Here is a 22915-nt window from a genome sequence, read left to right as displayed (position 1 = left end):
ATGGAAAGTAGACATAGGCCTACACTTGAGTCAAATTCCATTACTGTGATCTGATTAGTGTGCTCTGCAGGTTTACTATTGTTCTAAGTAACAGTGGGATTTAAAATATTGGAGAAACCTCAGATTGAGGAGGAACAATGCGGATTCCGTCCTGGTCGTGGAACGACGGATCAGCTTTTTACTCTCGCAAGGATCCTGGAGGGGGCCTGGGAGTACGCTTATCCGGTCTACATGTGTTTTGTAGACTTGGAGAAGGCGTATGACCGAGTTCCCAGGGAGTTACTGTGGGAGGTGCTGCGGGAGTATGGGGTGAGGGGGTCTCTACTCAGGGCCATCCAATCTCTGTACTCCCAAAGCGAGAGCTGTGTCCGGGTCCTCGGCAGTAAGTCGGACCCATTCCCGGTGAGGGTTGGCCTCTGCGCTTTGTCACCAATGCTGTTTGTAATATACATGGATGGGATTTCGAGGCGTGGTCGTGGGGGGGGGGGGTCTGCAGTTCAGTGGAGTAAGGATTGCACCACTGCTTTTTGCAGATGATGTGGTTCTGATGGCTTCATCGGTCTGCGACCTTCAGCACTCACTGGATCGGTTCGCAATCGAGTGTGAAGCGGCTGGGATGAGGATCAGCACCACCAAATCTGAGGCCATGGTTCTCAGCAGGAAACCGATGGACTGTCCACTCCGAGTAGGGAATGAGTCCTTACCCCAAGTGAAGGAGTTCAAGTATCTCGGGGTCTTGTTCTCGAGTGAGGGAACAATGGAGCGTGAGATGGGCCGGAGAATTCGGAGCAGCGGGAGCGGTACTGCAGTCGCTTTACCGCACCGTAGTGACGAAAAGGGAGCTGAGCCAGAAGGCAAAGCTCTCTGTCTCCGGGCCGTTCCTCCCCTCACCTACGGTCATGAAGGATGGGTCATGACCGAAAGAACGTGATCGCAGATACAAGCGGCCGAGATGGGTTTCCTCCGCAGGGTGGCTGGTGTCTCCCTTAGAGATAAGGTGAGAAGTTCGGTCATCAGGGAGGGACTCGGAGTTGAGCCGCTCCTCCTTCGCGTCGAAAGGAGCCAGTGGAGGTGGTTCGGGCACCTAGTTAGGATGCCACCTGGGCGCCTCCCTAGGGAGGTGTTCCAGGCACGTCCAGCTGGGAAGAGACCAAGGGGTAGACCTAGGACCAGGTGGAGGGATTATATCTCTTCGCTGGCCTGGGAGCGCCTTGGGATCCCCCAGTCAGAGCTGGTTGATGTCGCCAGGGAAAAGAAAGTTTGGGGCTCTCTGCTGGAACTGCTACCCCCGCGACCCGACCACGGATAAGCGGGAGAAGATGGATGGTGGTCTGATTGAGTCTGGGTTTCAGAAGAGCTCTACAGTGGTGCCAGAGGTCACGTCCTCCTGCGTGATCACGTGTGCTATGGCCAAAACTATGTTGTGTAGAAACCAGAAGGCCAAGCATTGCTCCACTGGTCAAAGTGGTTGTGGTTGTGGCGGCGGCTTTGATGGTGGTCGTGGCGGCAGCGGCAGCAGGGGTCGAGGACGTGGCAAGGAAATGTTCTGTTATCGGGGTGGAGATCAAGGACATATGGCCAGGGACTGTGACCAAACGGAGGATGTGTGCTACAACTGCAACAAACCAGGCCACATGGCTCGTGACTGTGGGCGTGCCAATGACCGGAGGTGCTACTCCTGCGGTGGGCTTGGTCACATCCAGAGATCTTGTGATAAGGTGGTATATTACAATTAGGGTTCGTTAAGACTAGGGTTGGGTACCGAGAACCGGTTCCGGTTCGGAACCGGTTCCAACATTTCCAATGGCATCATTTAGAAATGTGAATTTCGGTTCCGCTTTTCGATGCCTGAGGAAATGTTTCTCGCCACTCTCTGTAGCCTACTGCATGACTGCAGCGGGGCGGGAAATGTAGCGTTGTACCTAGACTTCCTACAGTGTAACCTGAGACCAGGGCCGGCCCGTTGCACTGGCGTTATAGATGTTCGCCTAGGGCGCCAGATCTGTGGAGGCGCTGCGCTGACAGCTCTGGGAGGGAAAACAAATGTTTTGATCGTTGGTGCTCATCCTAATTTTCGGCCTTGATGTAACAACATTCATAATTAAGTAAATGGAACACCTTTTTCACCCCAGTTACACTTTTCATTTGCCCTGTACGATGGGCGCTGCAAGTGATGAAAATGGGGGATGTTGGCTTATCTGGCGCCCGCAGCTCACAGCCAACGTGCGAGTGAGCGAGCGAGAGAGGCAGGGTGCACTGGAACCGGCGCTGTTGTTATTAGCATCTGGTGCTGGTAATTCTGCTCAAAGTGCACCAGATTGAAGCATTTTGCTTTAAAATGTTCAAACTTTTCTTCCTGGTATGCCTGAGAGGCAGATATGCTTGTTTTTCTCAACAAGAACTTAGTATTTTGTTGGTTGGTTCGTTGTGCCGGTGCACCGACTTTAAGGGGGGGGGGGGGGGGTGACGACCCCTGCGTTGGTCTCCTGTGGTGTGTATGGCCCTTTAATGTTTCTCCTCTGCTTGTGCCCGCACTGATTGAGGACCCCTGACGGCTGGCACCGGAGGGTTAAGAGGCCTGAGCCAGAGCCTCGATCTCTCTCCCCCCAGAGGACCGGACCCTTTTGTTTGTTTTTTGGCCACATGGAGTTTTGCCAAATAAATACCTTTTCCTATACTTATTCTTGTCCTTCCTACGCTTTTTGTTATGGCCAAGAGCCAGGCCATGACAGCTGCCATACCAGGCCGTGATGCAGCCAGTTTAAGTTGAACGATTTCAATGATTGACTTTAGGTCGAGTGGTAAGGTGGACCAGCTTGTTATATCTTTTTGTATTTCTTGGTTTAAATTGTCGTAATTCGCTCTTTACAAATCAGAGATGTTTTTAGCACAATGTACATTTATATTTAATTTAATATTCCATTCCTTACACACTTAATGTATATAATATCCTGCTTTATATTTGGTAAATTGGTATTTCAAAATGTATATTTTCTTCTCTTTTAATGCTGTTTAATTTGTGTTTATTTCTACTCTTTGAATTTCTCTCATGGGCAATGCCTTGTCTTTTATGCTGCTGCAATTGAATCATTTCCCAGATTGGGATCAATAAAGTGCATCTCATCTTATGCATTGGAAGCTATTATATATAGATCCTTTATCTTACTTCTTTCTAATCCACACACATACAAGTATTTAACTGAAGTTACACAACAGTGTTGTTGATACAGAGTGATACTACAGTGGGTAATGTAAACAGAATATTGTTGTTCTATTATTTTATTAACTGCTCTCATCTCGACGTGATGTTTACAGAGAGAACAGCTGTGAGGTCAGAAAGCAGAGCAGTGTGAATAATATATATCACTCAGTATAACATGCCTACATTACTCTCTGTATTTGCTTTAGTTTAGTAGATATCTACAAACAAAGAGTCGATATTTTTCTAAAACCATTTAGTGCTTCACAATAAAATACACAACGGCTGTAGCCTGTTTTAGGAGCTGTATGTGCGTGTGTGTGGTGTAGGTGTGTGTGGTACAGTGTGTAGGTGTGTGCGTGTGGTACAGTGTGTAGGTGTGTGTGTGGTACAGTGTGTAGGTGTGTGTGGTACAGTGTGTAGATGCAGCGGACAGACAGGTCTCAGTTGGTTTGGTGTCCTCTGCTTACTTGTAATACTTGTAAATACAACTTTTGGCCCGTAATTTATTTAGCGACCAGAGGGGAGAGGGGGGGGGGGGGGGATATATCCAGTCTCTGATAGTGTTACGTTATTATGAGTGCTCCGTTTGATTCTGAAATTGTATATATTTATATAAATATATACATATATATGTGTGTGTCCGCATCTGTAGCCTGTTATCGTCTCATGACACCGCACTGTGAATGAATCAAAGTAAATATATAAGTCGTCGTCATGAACACATGTGTCCATCAGACAGAGGGCTGCTGCCTCCTGTCATCATTAATGGACTTCTCTTTAAACTGACCGCTCAGAGGAGAGGAGTTCTCATTTCTCTAACCACCTGCTGCTTCCCCTCCTCTCTCCTCGGTTCCCCTCCTCGGCTCCTCCGCTCGCATCTCCTGTGGGCGGGACTAAGTATTCATTTCATTTCAAACCTTTATTTATACAGATAAAATCCCATTGAGATCATTGATCTCTTTTCCAAGGGAGACCTGCTCCAGTAGTTCCACATGAAACATAAAAGCATAAACAGAACAACAAAAGGACATCATCAGCATCATTTACATAATTATCCACATAAACAGGTACCAACAGCTTCCGATTGAGTAGCATCCAACCGAGCTTTAAAAACATTTAGTGGCACCAGATTGTTCAGTTTCCATTTAATTGGCAGACTATTCCAAGACAGAGGAGCTGCATCTAAAAGCTGTCTTCCCTAAGACAGTCCTAGCAGTTGGCACATTTAATAAAACCACAGCATTCGATCTCAGGCAGTAGCCACTTACACTTCTCCGTGAGATCAGGGAGCAGATATAAGATGGAAGTTTCCCTAACATGGCTTTGTATATAAAAATGTACCAGTATCGAGGATATGAGTCGAGGAGGGGAGTTCGAGAAATGGGAAAGGACCTATGGTTAATATGCTAACTGAGACCCTGAAACACAACTTCCGGTGCTGGCCTTCACAATAAAACCCATGGTTTTCACTCTTCTTACAAATGTGACTTATAGGAAGAAGGGAAATACTAAGAATATAAATAAAGGTGTTTCAGGAGAAATAAACAGGTTTCTCTCCGCAGCTCCATGTCTGTGTATCTTAAAGATTTAGGTATTTGTCTAAGGGGAAATCATAGCCGCTTTTACTTTGAAGTCCTTTGCACCGGGAGTGATGGTCCCGCTCGTTCTAACGGAAAGAAACAGATAGTGTCTCGTGGGTTCTCTCTCTACATCCATGGTTCTCTCTCGGTGTTCCCGAGGAAGTGTGTGTGAGCAGCTGATCCATCCATCGTCTGTGTGTCTGGATGAACCTCTGACTCTGTGCTCTTTCTTCTGAAGCCTTTACCTCGGACTCTAGAAGCTAACTTAGCATGCTAGCTTAGCATGCTAGCTGGTAACACGCTAGCAACACAGAGTGAGAGAAACAGGAAGTGGTGATTGAGTAAACATGAGTGTTGTGCTGCTCTCGTTGGCGAAGCAGCGACTCACTGAGGCTGCTGAAGACATCTTTGTTCTGTTTGAAAGAACGATAGCAGAGTACGAGGAGGAACTGTCCCGTTCAAAACAGGAGAACGAGAGACACCGGAAACTACTGGACGCTGTTGTACAGCCTCAGCATCAGATCCACAGAGCAGGTCTGTTCCCTCTTTACTAACTCTCTCTTTATTAGACTCTTTAGACTCTATCACTTTAGATTCTTTATTAAATCTCTCTTTATTGTTCTTCTTCGGTTGGCAACCAACACATGGGTGCGTTACCGCCACCTACTGGACAGGAGTGTGGAGCAGGAAAATTAAAATAATTAAAATAATCCTAAAAGTTTTCAGCAGTTTAAAGACTTCCTCTGATGTCCCCAGCAGATTCTCCACAGTAAGGCTGAGTTTTCTGTTAGCTAACTTAGTAGCTAGCACTCTCCTCTAATTTTCGTACTTGTGGCAGTCTATTAAGACTCTGTTTGACGGTTTACGGTTTATTGCAATCTGCAGAGTCCAGTGGGGTGCATGGCAATTATGTGAGTGTCTGGTTTAGTCCTGTGTGTTCTTAACCGTGTGATGACCTTTTCTTCCCGTGGGCTCCTGCTTCGTCTTTTAAAGCTGTAATCTGTAACCACTTTTTCCGTAAAAAAGCCTCGAACCTCGTGCGTCAATACATTATATTACACAGGGCGTTGCCCGTACATTTATGATTGGTTGAGGGAGGGACATGGTTTAGACATGAATCAAAGATGTGTTGCTTTATTTTAGTGGTAAACAAATGCATTCATCATCATAATTATTCTATATATATATAACATTTACACAGTGCCTGTAAACCGGAGGAGAACGCTGGCATTTATCCTCCTACTTGAGGGATAGGGTCTGCAAAATTAGTTTATTTTTGGATTGACTGGAGGCTCTGACGGGTCCACTTCCTGCCCGGCGCCTCTGCAACGCCTCGCGTCGCATCGGAAATAAACTTGCATCCTATTTTTGGCGGAGCCTAGCGCCGAGACGCTTCTGAGCCGTAACGGCCTGTCCACACTACAGCTTCGATAGCTTCAAAAACGGTTTCCAACGCTTCTGTCCATTCACTTTGAATGGGGTGACGTCACTTTTCGCCGAACTGCATTGTGGGAAGCAGAGCGAAGCTTTCCTGGCGTTTCAGGCTGCAAAAGTTGAGCAATGTTCAACTTTTGAAGCTTCTGAAGCTTTCGGTGGAAGCGTCAGCCAATCAAATCGTACGCCAGTACAAGCTCTAGCCAATCAAACCGCTGCTTGTGTGTCAGGGACGGGAGATTCATGTGATTGGTTGTTGGTCGAGCTTCAGACACGCCGAGCTCCAAGCTTTTTTTGAAGCTGTAGTGTGGACAGGCCGTAATGCGGTGCGTCTGGTGGAATAGCACCCATTGACTAGAGTGGCCGCGATCCTAGCGGACGCCGTGGCGCAGCCGTAACGCGACGCAGACGGACTCGGTGGAATCGAGGGGTTAGACAAAGTTATGCTGGTTCCCAGTTATGCGTGGGCGCGGAGCTCACGGCCATGGCCAGAGCCTCAGTAACTCATTGTCTCTACTAAGGCTGTGCAATTAATCGTATTTTAATCGCGATTATGGCTTGTGACTAGGGATGCACGATATTGGTTTTTTGAAACCGATAACTTCCTGCTTCTCAAGACCGATACCGATAACCGATAATACAAAAAAAATTACGCCACTAATTATTTTAACGCGATTAACGCATGTGTGTTTTTTTACCTTGGCCGCCCCGCAGTTTCAGAGCGCATCGAGTTTAAAATACCATCTACAAGCTGATGCTGACAGCCCCGCTCCTGCCGCCCGCTTGTGGCAGACCACACTTCCACGCTCACCGGCAGGCACCGACTGGCCATCTGGAGGACCGGGAGGGTGTGTGTATGTGTGGCGCGAGCGAGAGAGAGACCTTACGTGCATTGTTGTTGTTAGCATCTGGTGCTAGCTAGCTGCGCTAACGGATATAAGGAGCTGTTTAAAGTAAAACAGAGGAGCGACATTTCGCCACAACTGCGCCGAGCACTTGACTTGATGCAGGAAGCAGATAGCGGGACATTGTACGAAAAGTCAGCCCACTCAGCAACATGATTGCAGCGTCCAGGCAGCTCCGGTTCGAGCATATGCCTTGAGTTGCACATAGCTCCAACGCGCGTGCAGACACACACACACACACATCCCTACTTGTGACGATTATGAAAACAGCATAATTGACAAAATACGATTATTTTGCTGGGTGTGCTTTCGCCCCTCCCTAAAAGCCCACTCGGCCACGTGGGAGTGACATGTGTTGTGAGTGTTCAGCGCAAGCGAAGATGTCAGAACAAGAGCAGCAACTCGTTAAAAAGAAGGGTCGTGGGGAGATTCCCAGTCGATCGCGAGATGTGTCTAAAAATAGAACAACAATATTCTGTTTTATCGTTAATGTCCTGTAACATAATCTTCCTGTGCCAGAATAATGCACTTGAACGCATCAAAGCTTTGTGATTGGCCGGCGTCACCCCATGTGTCGGGGCGTGGCTGGTGGGCAGTGCAGTGACAGTCCGCACACACACAAGACCACAATTATGGCAGAAGCAAAAAAGCCCAAAATATATAATTTTCACTCCGAGTGGGAGGATGATTATTTTTGTATCTATTCCAATTCAAAGTCCATCTGTCTCAGGGTAATTTAGGAGTGGCATTTCAAAACAGTGCACAAACGCTACGAGACGGAATTCCCTCCTAATTCTGCCCTACGCTCCAAAAGGGGAGGGGCCTGAGAGGACAGCTAAATGCACAGCAGTCCATTTTCACCAGGCCCAACAACAAGAGCAAGGCTGCGACCAGAGCATCTTAACGTGTCAGTCACGTTCTTGCGAAACACATGAAGTCTTTCAAAGACCAGAAAGAAGCATCCCTGGAGGCTGCCGGCGCGCGTTTGGGGGACAGTAAAAATAACAGAAGCATTTCAGCAGGTTTTTGATATAATAAAAACTCAAGTTAGATACCGTTATTAATCAGCTGTAAGTTTTAGTTTGTTTGAACTTATTCATTATAATTATTGTACAAAATGGTATAAGAATGCAAACATTAAGATCTGTTCTGTTTAAATCGATTAGTCTATTATCAATTCAGGTTAAGAAACTAGTGTTGCTTGCATCCAATTTTTTTAAGGCATTTCTTTTTATACTCTAATAAAATGCAACAAAAAAAAGGGTTTGATTCTATTAATTTTGTCTCTTTTATTGCACGTTGGCAGCAGATTCCTGAGTAGCTTCAGATCGGAGTTGTCTTATTAGTAAGCCTAATTTATACTTTTGTAGCAACACTATTTTTATATAATGGCAAAGAAAGGGTTCAGAGTCTTTTCTTTTTTTCCTGTGTCATATGTGGCAGCAATGCCACAAGTTCCTCTTCAGAGAAGGTCATCAGTACAGGTGGCTTGTCACCTGCCTGCGCTCATCTCTGAAACCAGACCATGTCAACAGGCTGGTGTTTCTTGCAAACAATCTTTAAGAGATGCCATGAGCAGCCCTACATGACCATGGTGGCCAAAACATTTTTATTTGGTCTTAATTTGTAGTTCAACATTAATTTCCTGTTACTTCTGGACCATGACGGTTGGCCAGCCTTCAACCTTTAACTGAGTGGAATATGTTGAATATGTTTTACCAACATGTTGCTATATGTTAAGGAGTTTTCAGTAGGTTGTGACAGTGCACTGCATCATATTTGATTTAATTTATTTTGGTCTAATTTATTTTTATTTATCATATTAATAATGTATGGTTTTGGAAGTGCGCTCCAACATATTTGATGATCTTGTTTATTGGTAAAATATTATTTGTTTTAAAGTTCAATAAATGGTCAATGAATAATCGTGATATCAATTATTGACCCAAATAATCGTGATTATGATTTTTGCCATAATCGCACAGCCCTAGACCAATTGCGACCGCCGTCTTGCATGGATGTATAATAAGAACGAATTGTCTCAGCCAAGTCTGGTGGAATAGCACCCATTGACTAGAGTGGCCACGATCTCTGCAAACGCCGCGACGCAGCAGTAACGCGAATCGAGGGGTTAGCCAAAGTCTCTTTGCAACACGACCTCCAATCAGCATTCGGCCGACCTGTGAAAAGTCCCTCCCTACTCTGTTGCTATCATACGTCATTTGTTTTTGCTAAAGTTTTCTACAGTGGAAAACCTTCGTTATGCTGGTTCCCAGTTATGCGTGGGCGCGAGCTCACCCTCACGACCATGGCCAGAGCCTCAGTAACTCATTGTCTCTACAGTGTCTGCACCTGGCGTTGCTACATTAATATTGCAAGCTAAAACTTTCTCTATGACCTTCGTTTCCTATCCAATCCATCAGAACCTGGGATTAGTGATTTTGTCTATTTATTCCAAAGCCATAGCAACATAAAATGAGCATAATAAGCATATAATGTAATAATAAGAATCAGTCTTGTAATGTTATTTAAAAATAGACTCCACAGTGCACATAACTTTTTACTCTGAGTACCAGGAGACAGCGTTTGGTACTCACCCCACACGAAGCGTGGTCCTCCTCAGTGTCTCCTTCACTGTCCTCTATTCACACTTATTGCATGCTAGATGATGAAGTTGCACTAGGGGTGGGCGATATGACGATATATATCATCGAGACGATATTAGGTCTCCACGATATGCCTTTTCCAAGATATCATATCTATCGTGATGGTGCACCAGGGTAGGATTCTCACGGCGGCCGGTCTGGCCGTGAAGCCCCAAATTGTACGTCCTACGGCCACCATGGCCTGCGTGCCCCTGATACTGTTAACATCTCGAAGTTGCTTTAAAAGCGTCAGAACAGTGGTTTCTGAACTGCGTTGTGCTGCGTTCACAACGGACGCGATGCGAATATTCTCACCCTAACCGCTGGAGTTTCACCGCGGCTTTCAGCTGTGTTACTCCTGTCATTCAAACAGGACGTGCTGGAGAGGGGGCGGGGCTTATATCCATGTAAATACTGTGGTGGAAACCAACTATGACACAATTAACCTATTTTACCGTGATTTAATTGTTTGGCACTGACTTTTCCTCATTGATGATTTATGTTTTACTCTCCTTTTCATGTTTATTGATGTTACATCACTGCTAGTGCTACCTAAAACAGAAAGTGCATTTTTATACTGAGAAACTGTGCCTTGAATATTTTATTTAGCAAGAGAGTGCACTGGGCTCGACATTAAGGACTGCCCGATGGCCCGGGGCCATCTAGTATTTAGCTCGGGCAATGAAGCCTCACCTGCTGGTTGCCCGATCGGGCAATCTATTATGCCAGTATCATGCAGCTCGCGGATCCAGTAATGAGTGACCCGACAGTAAAACTAAACACATCTATAACTAGTTTAGGTAGTTTGAGAGGTCATTAAAATAGCTACGTGTGATATTCTAACCTGAAGTGTGTTTTGTCCGCTCACCGCTGCATGTGATCATGCAGAGCTGCGTGTCGACTCGTCAGCAGCAGCTGATCTCTCTCTCCCGTCAGATTAGACTTCACTCGCATTTGTCAATATCGATCAGATCCAGCTAGTTCCAGCTAATGATATGACTACCTGCTTATAGGGGTGTAACGGTACACGTACCGAAATTATTCGGTACGGGCCCTTCGGTTCGGTACACGTGTGTAACCCCTTTTTTGAATCTTTAGAGCCAATAGAATGGAGGGAGAGTTAGTAAATCCCGCTTTTAACTTACGTCAAGGAGAGAGAGACTGCAAAACTTTATACAGGGTTCGTACGGGTGCTTGAAATCCTTGAAAATGCTTGAAATTTGACGTGGTGTTTTCAAGGTTGGGAAAGTGCTTGAAAATGTAAATGCTTTACTTTTACAATAAATTGCTGTCTGACTGAATAGTTCGCTTTTTAGATTAAAAGAAAAGAATTGCTTCGCTTCTACATAAAACAGCTCCGCTGCGGCCTTCCCGCGCTATGCAAGTGTGTGTGTTACGTGTGACCTGGGCATTCTGATGAGAGTGATAGATGACTGTGTGCCAGGAGGTTGCAGTTTCAATGAGCGTTGGCTAGCAGAAGACAAATACAAGCCATGGCTAAGACGAGGGTCAAGCCCACGAGTAGCCTCCTGCAAAGTTTGCAAACATAACGATGCGAGAGTCTGCGCTGACGAGCCACCTGAAAGGTACGCCATAGTAGAGCATTTTAGATTAGGCTAACGTTGCATGTTACGTTTGTTTAAGCTAACGTTAGCAAGCTGAATAGCGAACTCGATTGAGGGCTAATAATAATTGCAGGGGACAATCATTTCAGAGGAGCGTACCTATGTTATGTGCGTTACAGTCACCATCCTGTGGTCGTCAGAGGATGAAGCACTCACGGCATTTCGTGTTATAGTCACGAAATATAATCTATTGATTCGACACAGAGCGATTTTGAAAGCAATGTATTTCTACTGGTAGTATGTTTCGTACCTAAACCAAATGTGACTTGCTCTATCGAAATCAGTCACATTGACCCAAAGACACATTTTCGTTTGTATTACTGGTCTGGGGGAAGCTCGCGAGTGTGTGTGTATTTTTCCGTTTGTGTACCGGGGAAACACTCACAAGAAACACCGGCTGTTGCTATGCTTGCTGTGACGTTACATTAGTCCGTTCTCTGCTTGTAATTATGCCGCTTCAAGTTATATAAGGTAAGTTCTTATTATACAAGCTTCAAAGTTGTATTTATCATCTGAATTTGCCGAAACAAGTTTAATATTCTGAAAGCCAAGATGAAAACAAACTGTCTTTTATATAAAATTGAAGTATTATACAAGTAAAACTACATTTTGCTTTAATCCCATGTAATTGTAGAATGAACACAGTCTTCCTTTGAAGATGTATAAGTCAGGTGTCTTGAGTAGTCAACATTACCTACAAATCATTGAACACATTTGTAAATATTAGTTACCTTTGTGAGTCTATTTTTATGCAGCTCTAAGTGATTTTGTGGCTACAACTCAGGCTAATATGCTACCAGAGGTGGAATAAGTACTCAGATATTGTAGTGAAGTTATAAGTACTCAGATTGTGTACTTAGTAAAAGTAGAAGTACTCAGATCTTGTACTTGAGTAAAAGTAGAAGTACTCAGATCTTGTACTTGAGTACAAGTAGAAGTACTCAGGTCTTGTTCTTGAGTTAAAGTAGAAGTACCAGAGTGTAGGAATACTCTATACAGTAAAAGTCCTGCATTCAAAATGTTCCTCAAGTGAACGTAGAAAAGTATTATCAAAATATAGTGAAAGTAGCAACAGTAAAAGTAGTCGTTGTGCAGATTGGTCCATTTCAGAATAATATATATGATATGTTTTATAATGATTGATCATGAAAGTGTTCTCAAAGCTGGTGGAGGTGCAGCTAGTCTGAAGTACTTTGTAGACTGCAGGGTAGCTTATGGATTTACTCCAGGTGGAACTAAAGTCTGATTCAACACTTGATTATATTTCACATCATTCATCCACATCTGTGAAGTAACTAAAGGTATTAAATACATGTAGTGGAGTAAAAGTACACCATTTACCTCTGATTTGTGTTTACTGCCAACCTAAAAGTACCTCAAAATAGTAATCAATAATGTATTGAAAAGTTATTTGGCTGATGTTTTATATTGGCTCAGACAGGTTATATGGGAGGCCCAGTCTACGTACAGATCACTCAGTTTTCTTTTCTTTAATTTTTCATCCTCGTGTAGAAGGCTATCACGAAACACACATTTGGTTGTTTATAGCATAAAGAACATCTGATTTAATGTGAGGTAGGGAAATAATCATTTGAGTATGTGGATATAAATATGTAATTTACAACAGCTGTAAGATGCTTGAAAATGCACCTTGAAAATGCTTGAAATGTGCTTGAATTTGACTTTGGAAAAGGTGTAAGAACCCTGTTTATACCTACTCTGCGGCCATGAATGTAATGATGGATTATCAACAACAATTCTAAAGTGACAAAGAGACATTGGATTAACCTTGAGAAGCGTTTTTATTTCCTTGAACACGACTTTTGATCACAAAACAGCAACGGTAAGACATAATTATTGTTATGGTTTAAAACACTGTTGTTGTTTTCTTGCTATGTTCTGGCTGATAGCTCAGTGAGTTTGTGTCCTACAGTGATGATACTTATATCAAAATAATCTGTGGAGTATCAGCTAAATATTAAGAAGCCCCCAGACGCTGTCTCCTGCAGTGACGCATTTTTCCCCCCGATACCGGGGGGAAAAACGCGTCACTGCAGGAGACGGCGACATTCAAAAACCTATGAATGTCTTATACTCAAATAAAGGGGAAAAACTCAGCAACCTGAAGATATGAGCCATTTTTACCGAAACAAAACACAAGTCTCACAAGAAGCGTTAGCATTAGCCCTTAGTGAAAACAGGCTGATGCTACTTCCGGTGCTAAGTAGCAAAAACGATCTTTTTTTTTGTTTTGTGATCAAAAGTCGGCCGGGCTTAAGAGGTTAAAAGACAACTAAACAATAAGTGTCGCTATGCAACCGGGTGAGGCCACAAAGTATAGCGCGGCATTATGCATTTGTTTACATGCCCACCGGAACCCCGAGGCATTACCAACAGATCAACGCACAATCAACCCATCCAGGACATCTCTTTCTCCACATTAAGTGTTAGACATTAGAATTGACTGTTCTTGTCTGTCACATACTCTTCTTGTCTGTCACATAAGTGGCGCAACTGAAGCAGTATTGCGCTAAAGGGAAATCATTTTGACCGAAGAGATTTAGATTTGCTGGCTAACGGGAACTCTGACGTCACCATTGTATGCTTGGCGGATGCGCTCGGCTCCCCTCGACTGCTGCTCGGGTCTGCTCGGTCAGCTTCCGGATGAGGAGGCATTCGTTCGACCAACTTACAGTAGATAACATTACAAACATTTTTAACGGGGGCCATAATAGTGTAAATAATGTTTGTTTCGGCAGTTATGACTGAATGTAATGTTTTCTACTTGTTTACATCTGGGAAGGCATCTGCCTTCATCAGATACTGCGGTGTGGGTGGATTGGGATGAAGGGCGCTTGTTTTTCACTCGGCTCCTCCCGTTTTGCCAGTACTGTGGTATTAGTGGTTTAGGAAGAGGGGAGTTTTTCACAAATCCAGCGCTCCCTAACTCATGCCTGGCTGTGACGTAAACGGCGTGCGGCCGTGAAGCCAGGACAGCAAACAAACATGTCATCGGTGTAAGATAAACTTCTGTTGCAATGGAAATCAGGACTCAGAGAGACACGGGGGGAGCAGGAATTCTGAATGTCAAACACTGGGATTTATTGAGAGATCCAACAGCCGGGAGCATTCACAAGACATTCACACAACTCGCATCATGTGAATTCCAAGTCAACACTAAAGGTTACACAGAAAACACAGCGCAAATCTACCCAGAGAATCTAGGAGGAGCCTCTGTTCGCGCCCTTTCTATCATAATTAATAACACATGTTTCAGAGACAAAGAAAGTCTGTTAAAGTCATCTGCGCAGTTGGCCGCACTCCCCCCACAGGAAGGCAGGACCTTTGACCTGTGCCCTGCTCTAAGTTGCAGGCAAGACACATAGGAAAGCACTAAAATTCTCCCCTGCACAGATATCATTAAAATATTATCTAACAGATCCACTCTTTTATCAATTTATTGATAACCAATTAACATTAGTCTAAGAATATTTCAGTCACTACTTAAATCAAATAAAACGTCCTCAGAGTTGTGTATAGATTCTCATTACATTAATTACATCAAAAGCAGAATAAGATTGAAACAGTCAATCACAATGGTTGATACAGACAACCATAATAGAAAAATCATCTTTCTTCAGTGTTTAATTTCTTTTGTCAAAAAGGCACAATAATAACACATGCAATACAAAAATATAATAGTAAAATATATGTTTCAAAAACAAGATCTTTTATCATTTATCACTCAGTTAATCTCATTCATCAAACACAAATTCAAATTCAGCTTACATCTTAAAGATTTACTTCAAGGCAATTACTTATTAAAACACAATTAGAATGTAGGATTATAAGAAATCCAATTGAGGTATAAAATCAGAATCATAAGGGATCCAGTTAAGATTCTCAGTTAAGGTATACATTCACAGTGATGAATCGATCAATCTGTAATCTGTAAAGGTACAGTGTCCACAATCTTTAACATTACTTTACGTTTACTTCAATACACTTATTCAAGAGTAAGGCACTTTACTACATACATTTTATTCAAATACATTTGTTCAAAATCTGAAAAGGAAAAGTCAGGCATTTTATTTTAACAACCTGAGGAAGGAAAAATCAAAACATCTGTTCTTTATTCAAAGAAAAATCAAAACATCTATTCGTTTGAAACCGTCAGGCAGGTAATTTTATTTACTGTATCAACAATGAGAGAGACTAAGCCCTCGTACTGTTAAGATTCTATGGGGAAAAGTTGTACCAATCCTCAGCCTCATCGCTAATTCTGGATGCTATGTCCAGCTCACTAAACCAGCTTTCGTGAAAGGAATTGGGCTAAACATAGGAGAATGCATAGATTCTGGCATATTTTGGCACAGCAAACAGTTGCTAATATTGCGTTCATGTGCGTAGTTTAACATTAAACTTGCTGCAGAATTAGTTTTAGTTTGTTTAAAAGGAGTGATTAAGGCCTTTTTGAAAAATCTACATCACCTGCTGAGTATTTAAGTGGAGTGGATAGAACATTTGTTTTTCTATCTAAATTTAGCATGCAGTAGCACCTGGATTGGGAACCTGGTAATCTGGTTTCCTCGTTGTACATTTTACCTGGTAATGATTAAGGATGGTAACATTGTCTGTTATAATATTAGAAATATCTTATTGTTCAATATCTTATCAATCTGAAAATATCAATTAATTTATTTTGTTTAGTGTGAAAGTCTAATCTGATCTGACAAAATATATTTGTCACCACTATTTAACACATATCTGTTCATCGGAAATATAAAAACAATCATTAATTGTACATCTGTAATCATCTGGTCATTCAATTCAAATGTTATCTTTGTACAAGAGCTAGAAGAACATGTCCTCCTGACTCGTTCTCCTCCTCTCTTTATGACACAGAATGTCTGGTGTGTGAAGGCATCCCGATACTGTAGATTAGCACTGAGATGCTGATTGGCTCAAAACTCTTCTTCACCAGAGCACCCTATTTCAAACCCCCCAATTGCTCTGCTTTTTGTGGCTCATTCAGTGAGCACTTTATGATCTCCCAGTGAACCAGAGGCTCATCTGCCTGCATTCCTTCTGCTATCTGCTTGAGAGCAGAGCCTATTCCAAGTGGCATATCCAGATAGCACCCCCCGTGATGGGAGATGTTTAGGAAGAAATCTGCCCTTCCAAGAAACATGGAGCCTCTGAAGCCATCGCTCGTCCTGCAGAGTTGTCTGAGCAGAAAGATGAAGAAGCATCCCATCCCATCAGAAAGTTGAAGATTAGAATCCTCTCATCTCGAACGACCTCGTGCCTCCTTGCCCGTGGTTGGGGGTGCTCTCTGCAGCCAGAGGGTGTGACCCTCTCTCCCTGACCCCTAGCCTTCAGAGCTGTCCTAGTTATTGGGTTAACACTTGATAGAGATGTTTTCCTGAGTGCAGACAACTCAAAGTAATGGATTAGCACATTATCATTCAATTACAAAAATAGGATAGGCCCCTCAGAATTATTTGGGAGCCTTCCTGACACATGCATACATGTAAGGTTTGTGTTAGTCATTTAACATGCAAGAATCATATACTCATCAGTCCAAAGCAGAGAAATATTATTTTAAGTTAAATGTGAGCTAGTCCCTGTGGATATAACCCGTTCTCAATGATTCTAAATGTTAAATTAATTCATCGTTTGATAAAAGATTAGTTTATCAGAAGTACATTTCCTCTTCCATAAAACATAGGTTTGAGAAATGAAAGTTTCAATATGAGATCAATTACTCAAATATAATTGACCCTCCCCTCCCTTTTCTTACATATGTCACATAATGTAATAACAACGTAGGAGTCTATTTAAACATGGTATCGTCTATAAGCTATTAAGCGAGAACTCAGTATCAGCATGCAACTTGCAAATAACTCTTCTCTCTTTCCTATCCCTCTCTTATCCTCATCTCTCTATTCTTTCTTCCACATCCCTCTCACATCCTCATCTCACGGCTCTCTCTATTCTCTCTTACTTCAGTTAGATATGAAATAAAACATACGAGTCCATGTAAGCATGGGAGAGGTCATAATCCATCACTCGAGAAAACTCAGTATCAGCTGTGCGCAACTAACTAAACAATTGTGAGAACCATATATTATGCAGGAAATGCATACCTTTGTTGAAAAAACAAAAACAAAGCATCTCTGATTTGGGAGGAACAGCTTCAACCCCCTTAACATCTGAGTCACCACTGAAGGAGCATGAATGATAGTGGGCGTCTGAGGGTGTCTTTACTGAGAAATGTCAAACAAATTCAAAACCTTACATTTGAAAACAGGTTTGCATTCCTCCACTTAAGGTGACGTTATCATTGGAAACAATAAAAACAAACTATTTTGATATAGAATCTATAAATTGAATCGTTAGAGCAGAACAGAATGTTTGTATTTTTAGCCTGAGTTCCGTGCAGCCTCTCGTTTCACCAGGTGGAAAAATGGTCTATATAATGTAAATATATGTAGTAAGAGTATACTGTAGTATACAGTAAGAGGCCCCTGACATCAGGCCTATACTAAAAATGGTAGGGGCTTTTCACAGCTTGCCAATCTTACAGGCATCCTTTGCATAGCAGTATGGATAGCCTTAAAAAAACAAACAAACCACTCCGTGGTAACGAGAGTCATATTTCTGACCCTTATGCCCTAAGTGAAGCCGTTAGTCTCATCTGACTGACCCAAGGGTTTGGAGCTGGTGTGACAGGGAGGCTTCCAAGTGTTCAGAGCAGACGTCAAGCTTTCAGTTCATGGCTCGGTGGGGGGGAAGCAGACCCATGTGAGACAATATCAACGGTTTGTAGAGTTCAGTTTGAGGAATGTCATTCTCTCTGGGAGCAGGAAATGGACTGGTGTTCTTGTGTTGGTGGATAAAGCAGACTGCTCCGTGTTTGGTGTTGCTGTGCCGCTGTCACGTCTGTTCCCTGATCTCTGCGTCACCGACCGATTTGATATTAAAGTGACAGAAAAAAAAACGTTATAGTAAAGCCGCGGCCGGAAAATCAGGAAGCAACGTTACTACGCTATAATCGATTATCTTCCGTCACTGCATTGATACCGAATCGTCCATGTCCGCATCGCAATGCATCGTAGAAACGATTATTTTCAACACCCCTAGTCGCTATGCAACCGGATGAGCCCACAAAGTATAGCACAGCATTATGCATTTGTTTACATGCCCACCGGAACCCCGAGGCAGACCAACAGATCAACACACAATCAACCCATACAGGACATCTCGTTCTCCACATTAAGTGTTAGACATTAGAATTGACTGTTCTTGTCTGTCACATACTCTTCTTGTATGTCACATAAGTGGCTCAACTGAAGCGGTATTGCGCTAAAGGGAAATTATTTTTAACGAAGAGATTTAGATTTGCCGGCTAACGGGAACTCTGATGTCGCCATTTTGTGTGCTTCGCGGATGCGCTCGGCTCCTCTCGACTGCTGCTCGGGTCTGCTCGGTCAGCTTCCGGATGAGGAGGCATTCGTTCGACCAACTTACAGTAGATAACATTACAAACATTTTTAACAGGGGCCATAATAGTGCAAATAATGTTTGTTTTGACAGTTATAACTGCATGTAATGTTTTCTACTTTTTTACATCTGGGAAAGCATTTACCTTCATCAGATGGAAAGTGTCTTGACCAACAACTTAAGTATTTCTTATTGCTATGCAGGGTATGCAAGCAAGCAAACACAAACGAGAACAAACAAACAAGTGAAATCAAGAATAAAATTGAAACTGTACAATATAATATTGTGGTGGTTCATCTTATAATTCAGTTTAGAGAATGCACCAGACAGCATCTAAGACCTGCACAAATCTAAATTTTGTTGGGGGAGCCCCCCCAAACCCTTCGTGCCATTTTGGAGCCACACTTTAGAGCGTTTACCGCAAATCATCTTTGGTGTTATGAAGTGGATGAGCTCATGAACTGTCTACGGGAGGGCGGGGGAGCCTCGCTGCAGGGCAACAGTGGACCTCTGTCGCCTGTCAGCGCAACTTAAATGATGCCGTTTAGAAAAAGTGAAGGGCGATGCCGGCCGCCAGCGGCCCGCTGACGACTGGCGGTTCTGTGATTCTCCAGAACACACAGATGGCCAGTCCGCCCCTGGTTACCCTGTATTCCACCGGGGCGCAGACGGACCCGGTGGAACACAGGGTCTACCGCGTTGAGGAACCGTAAAGCAAGACCGAAATTGTGTACTTTTTATGGGTACCCGGTACCCAGAATTTTCTTATCGTTCTCATCTGGAACTGAGTTTTGGTTCCTAACCCTAGTCTTATGTAATATTCAATGCTTTGTTTTATCTTTTCATTAGCTGTAAGCTGCAATCATCAAGATTAAAATGCTGGAAATAATCCCTTTGTATGTGATGAATCTATGTAATGTATACGTTTAAACTTTATAAATTGAATTACTGACATAAAATCACTATTCCATGATATTCAATTCATTGAGATGCACCTGTATGAGTCCAAGTACAGGTATAGCAAGGCGTTACGACTACTCTGATAAACTCCAACACCAGTTCTCAGATAACGACTCTGTAGACAGATCACAAACTGTAAGGCTAAGGCCTCACACTCCGTGAACAACCGACGCCTTGCTAACCGGCATTGAAACTACATTTTAGATCAGTTACCGTACTAACTCACCTGTTGTCCTGAAACTCTCGGGGCATCTGGAAAAAAGGTGTAATTGACAGACTATTGAGCCAACAGAAACACACAGTGGGCGGAACTTCGTGGTTGGATATTAAATTGTAATACTCTACAGTTTCTCTGAATATGTGTTTCCTGTTTCCTGCAGACGTCCAGCAGCTGGTGGTGGTTAAAGAAGAGGTTCCCCCCGAGCAGCAGGAGTGGAGCTCCAGTCTGCACCAGGAGAACTCAGAGCCCCCCCCACACATTAAAGAGGAACAGGAGGAACTCCGGATCAGTCAGGAGGGAGAGCAGCTTCAAGGGCCGGAGGAGGCTGATATCATCAAGTTCACATTCACTCCTGTCCCTGTGAAGAGTGAAGATGATGAAGAGAAACCTCAGTCCTCTCAGCTTCATCAAAAACAAATTGAACACCTGGAAACAGATGGAGAGGACTGTGGAGGACCAGAACCAGCCAGGAGCTCAGATCCAGAGGGACATTTACAACCAGAGACTGAGGACAACCCTGGAGGCTCTTCTGAACCTGACACTGAAGACAGTGCTGATTGGAAGGAGACCAGAGAACCAGGTTCACAGTCTCAGAGAAATGAACAAGACCCTGTCAGTGATTCAAGACGTAGGACTGGAAAGAAACACTTTAGATGCTCTCAGTGTGCGAAAATATTTGGCCGCAAGTCAAGTCTGAATAGACATATCATAATTCATACCGGAGAGAAACCATTTACCTGCATAATTTGTGAGAAATCTTTTGTGGAGAGAGGAGATTTAAAGACACACATGAGAATCCATACAGGAGACAAACCATTCAGCTGCTCAGTCTGTAACAAATCTTTTGCAGTGAGAGGAAGTTTAAAGGACCACATTAGAATCCACACAGGAGAGAAACCGTTCAGCTGCTCAGTCTGTGAGAAATATTTTACACAGAGAGGAGAATTACAGAGACACATGAGAGTCCATACAGGAGAGAAACCATTCAGCTGCTCAGTCTGTGAGAAATCTTTTGCAGAGAGAAGAGATTTACAGAGACACATGAGAATCCATACAGGAGAGAAACCATTCAGCTGTTCAGTCTGTGAGAAATCTTTTACACAGAGAGGAGATTTAAAGAGCCACATGAGAATCCACACTGGAGAGAAACCATTCAGCTGCAGTGTTTGTGACAAAATATTCACTTGGAGTCGTCAGGTCAAAAGCCATAAGTGTGTTGGTCGTCAGTCCTCACAGCTTCATCAAACTCAAACTGAGGAGAACAGAGAGGCAGAGCCTCCAGCCAGCAGCTCAGCTGAACACATGGAAACAGAAGCTGGTGGAGAGGACTGTGGAGGACCAGAACCAGCCAGGAACTCAGATCCAGAGAGACATTTACAACCAGAGACTGAGGACAACCCTGGAGACTCTTCAGAACCTGAGACTGGAGACTCTTCTGGACCTGACACTGAAGATTGGAAGGAGACCAGAGAACCAGGATCAAACCCTCAGGAAAATAAACAAGACCCTGTCAGTGATTCAGGACATAGTGCAGGAGAGAAAACATTCAGCTGCTCAGTCTGTAAGAAATATTTTAATCGGAGAGGACATTTAAAGGCCCACATGAGAATCCACACAGGAGAGAAACCATTCAGCTGCTCAGTCTGTGAGAAATCTTTTACACAGAGAGGAGATTTAAATCGGCACATTAAAATCCACACAGGAGGGAAACCATACATCTGCAGTGTTTGTGACAAAAGATTCACACAGAGCCATCATGTCAAAACCCATGCATGTGTTGGTCGTCAGTCCTCACAGCTTCATCAAACTTCAACTGAGGAGAACAGAGAGGCAGAGCCTCCAGCCAGCAGCTCAGCTGAACACATGGAAACAGAAGCTGATGGAGGACTGTGGGGGACCAGAACCAGCCAGGAACTCAGATCCAGAGAGACATTTACAACCAGTGACTGAGGACAACCCTGGAGACTCTTCTGAGCCTGACATTTTCCAAGTCAAATCTGCAACAAAAAAACAGGACAATTAATTAGTCCTTCGACAATTCACAGAAAAATCTGTCTGTATAAACTCTGTTTGACAATATTCATATATGATGTAATATAAACTCCATCTTTATCAACAGAAGTTTTGAATATGTTTAATGTTTTTGTCATACTACTTTTCTGATGTGTACTATAACCACTGACTGATTAATCTGCCGAGTAGTTTCTCTAATGATCTGTTTGGTTAATGAAATGTTGTGACTTTAAACTTCCATTGGGATGTTGTTGATAGTTCCTGTTGAGTTATTAGCCTGTTCTGGTCTAAAAGAAGAACCAATGAGTTATTAATATAGAGAATATTTACGATGTTTCCAGTTTGATTCTGTTCTGTTTATATCATCAAACCAAACTAAAAGAAAAAGGCCTTTGAAACAGACTCACATTTCTGCCTATTGTTTGTGTTTTGCAGCAGATTACAATCAGCTCATTCAGAGTTAAGATGGAGTTTTAGGATTATTTCTGCTTTTTGAAACTGTAGTACGGGCTCATGTGTTTCATTGTTGGTGTTCTGTTAAATGAAAATGTAAGTCCTTTAGTCCTTTTTTTCAACCTCTGTTGAATCAGGGTGGAAGCAGAAATAAAATAATACTTTTTCATATCGAACGCTGAATTGTAACTCGTGTTCTTGCTTTTTATACCTGTCTTAATCTACACTGTAAGACCGAACATTACAAGCTTCTGAAAGAAAATGGGTTGTTGTAACTCAAACATAAAACATTTTTTACTGAATCTGTGACGCTGGTCTGACGTCAACACGTATGTGCTCCGCCCCCCACGCGCCTAGATGTTCTCTCGTCTC

At 43.1% G+C, this 22915-nt stretch overlaps 2 protein-coding genes across 2 annotated transcripts in view; both read left to right on the top strand.

Annotated features, from left to right (window-relative positions):
• The window catches only part of LOC117441582 (zinc finger protein 271-like), a 450813-nt gene that overhangs the window by 135057 nt on the left and 292841 nt on the right, over window positions 1-22915 (top strand). The window lies entirely within an intron of this gene.
• On the top strand, window positions 4863-22686 carry LOC117441570 (oocyte zinc finger protein XlCOF28-like). The gene is made up of 2 exons (XM_071202248.1): window positions 4863-5316; window positions 20238-22686. The coding sequence occupies exons 1-2, from the start codon at window positions 5130-5132 to the stop codon at window positions 22025-22027; spliced, it is 1977 nt and encodes a 658-aa protein (XP_071058349.1). The 5' UTR covers window positions 4863-5129; the 3' UTR covers window positions 22028-22686.

This window comes from Pseudochaenichthys georgianus, unplaced genomic scaffold (assembly GCF_902827115.2).
Source record: "Pseudochaenichthys georgianus unplaced genomic scaffold, fPseGeo1.2 scaffold_180_arrow_ctg1, whole genome shotgun sequence".
NCBI lineage: Eukaryota > Metazoa > Chordata > Actinopteri > Perciformes > Channichthyidae > Pseudochaenichthys > Pseudochaenichthys georgianus.
The sequence above is the reverse complement of the archived record's forward strand: the minus strand, read 5'-3'. Positions and strand labels throughout refer to the sequence as shown.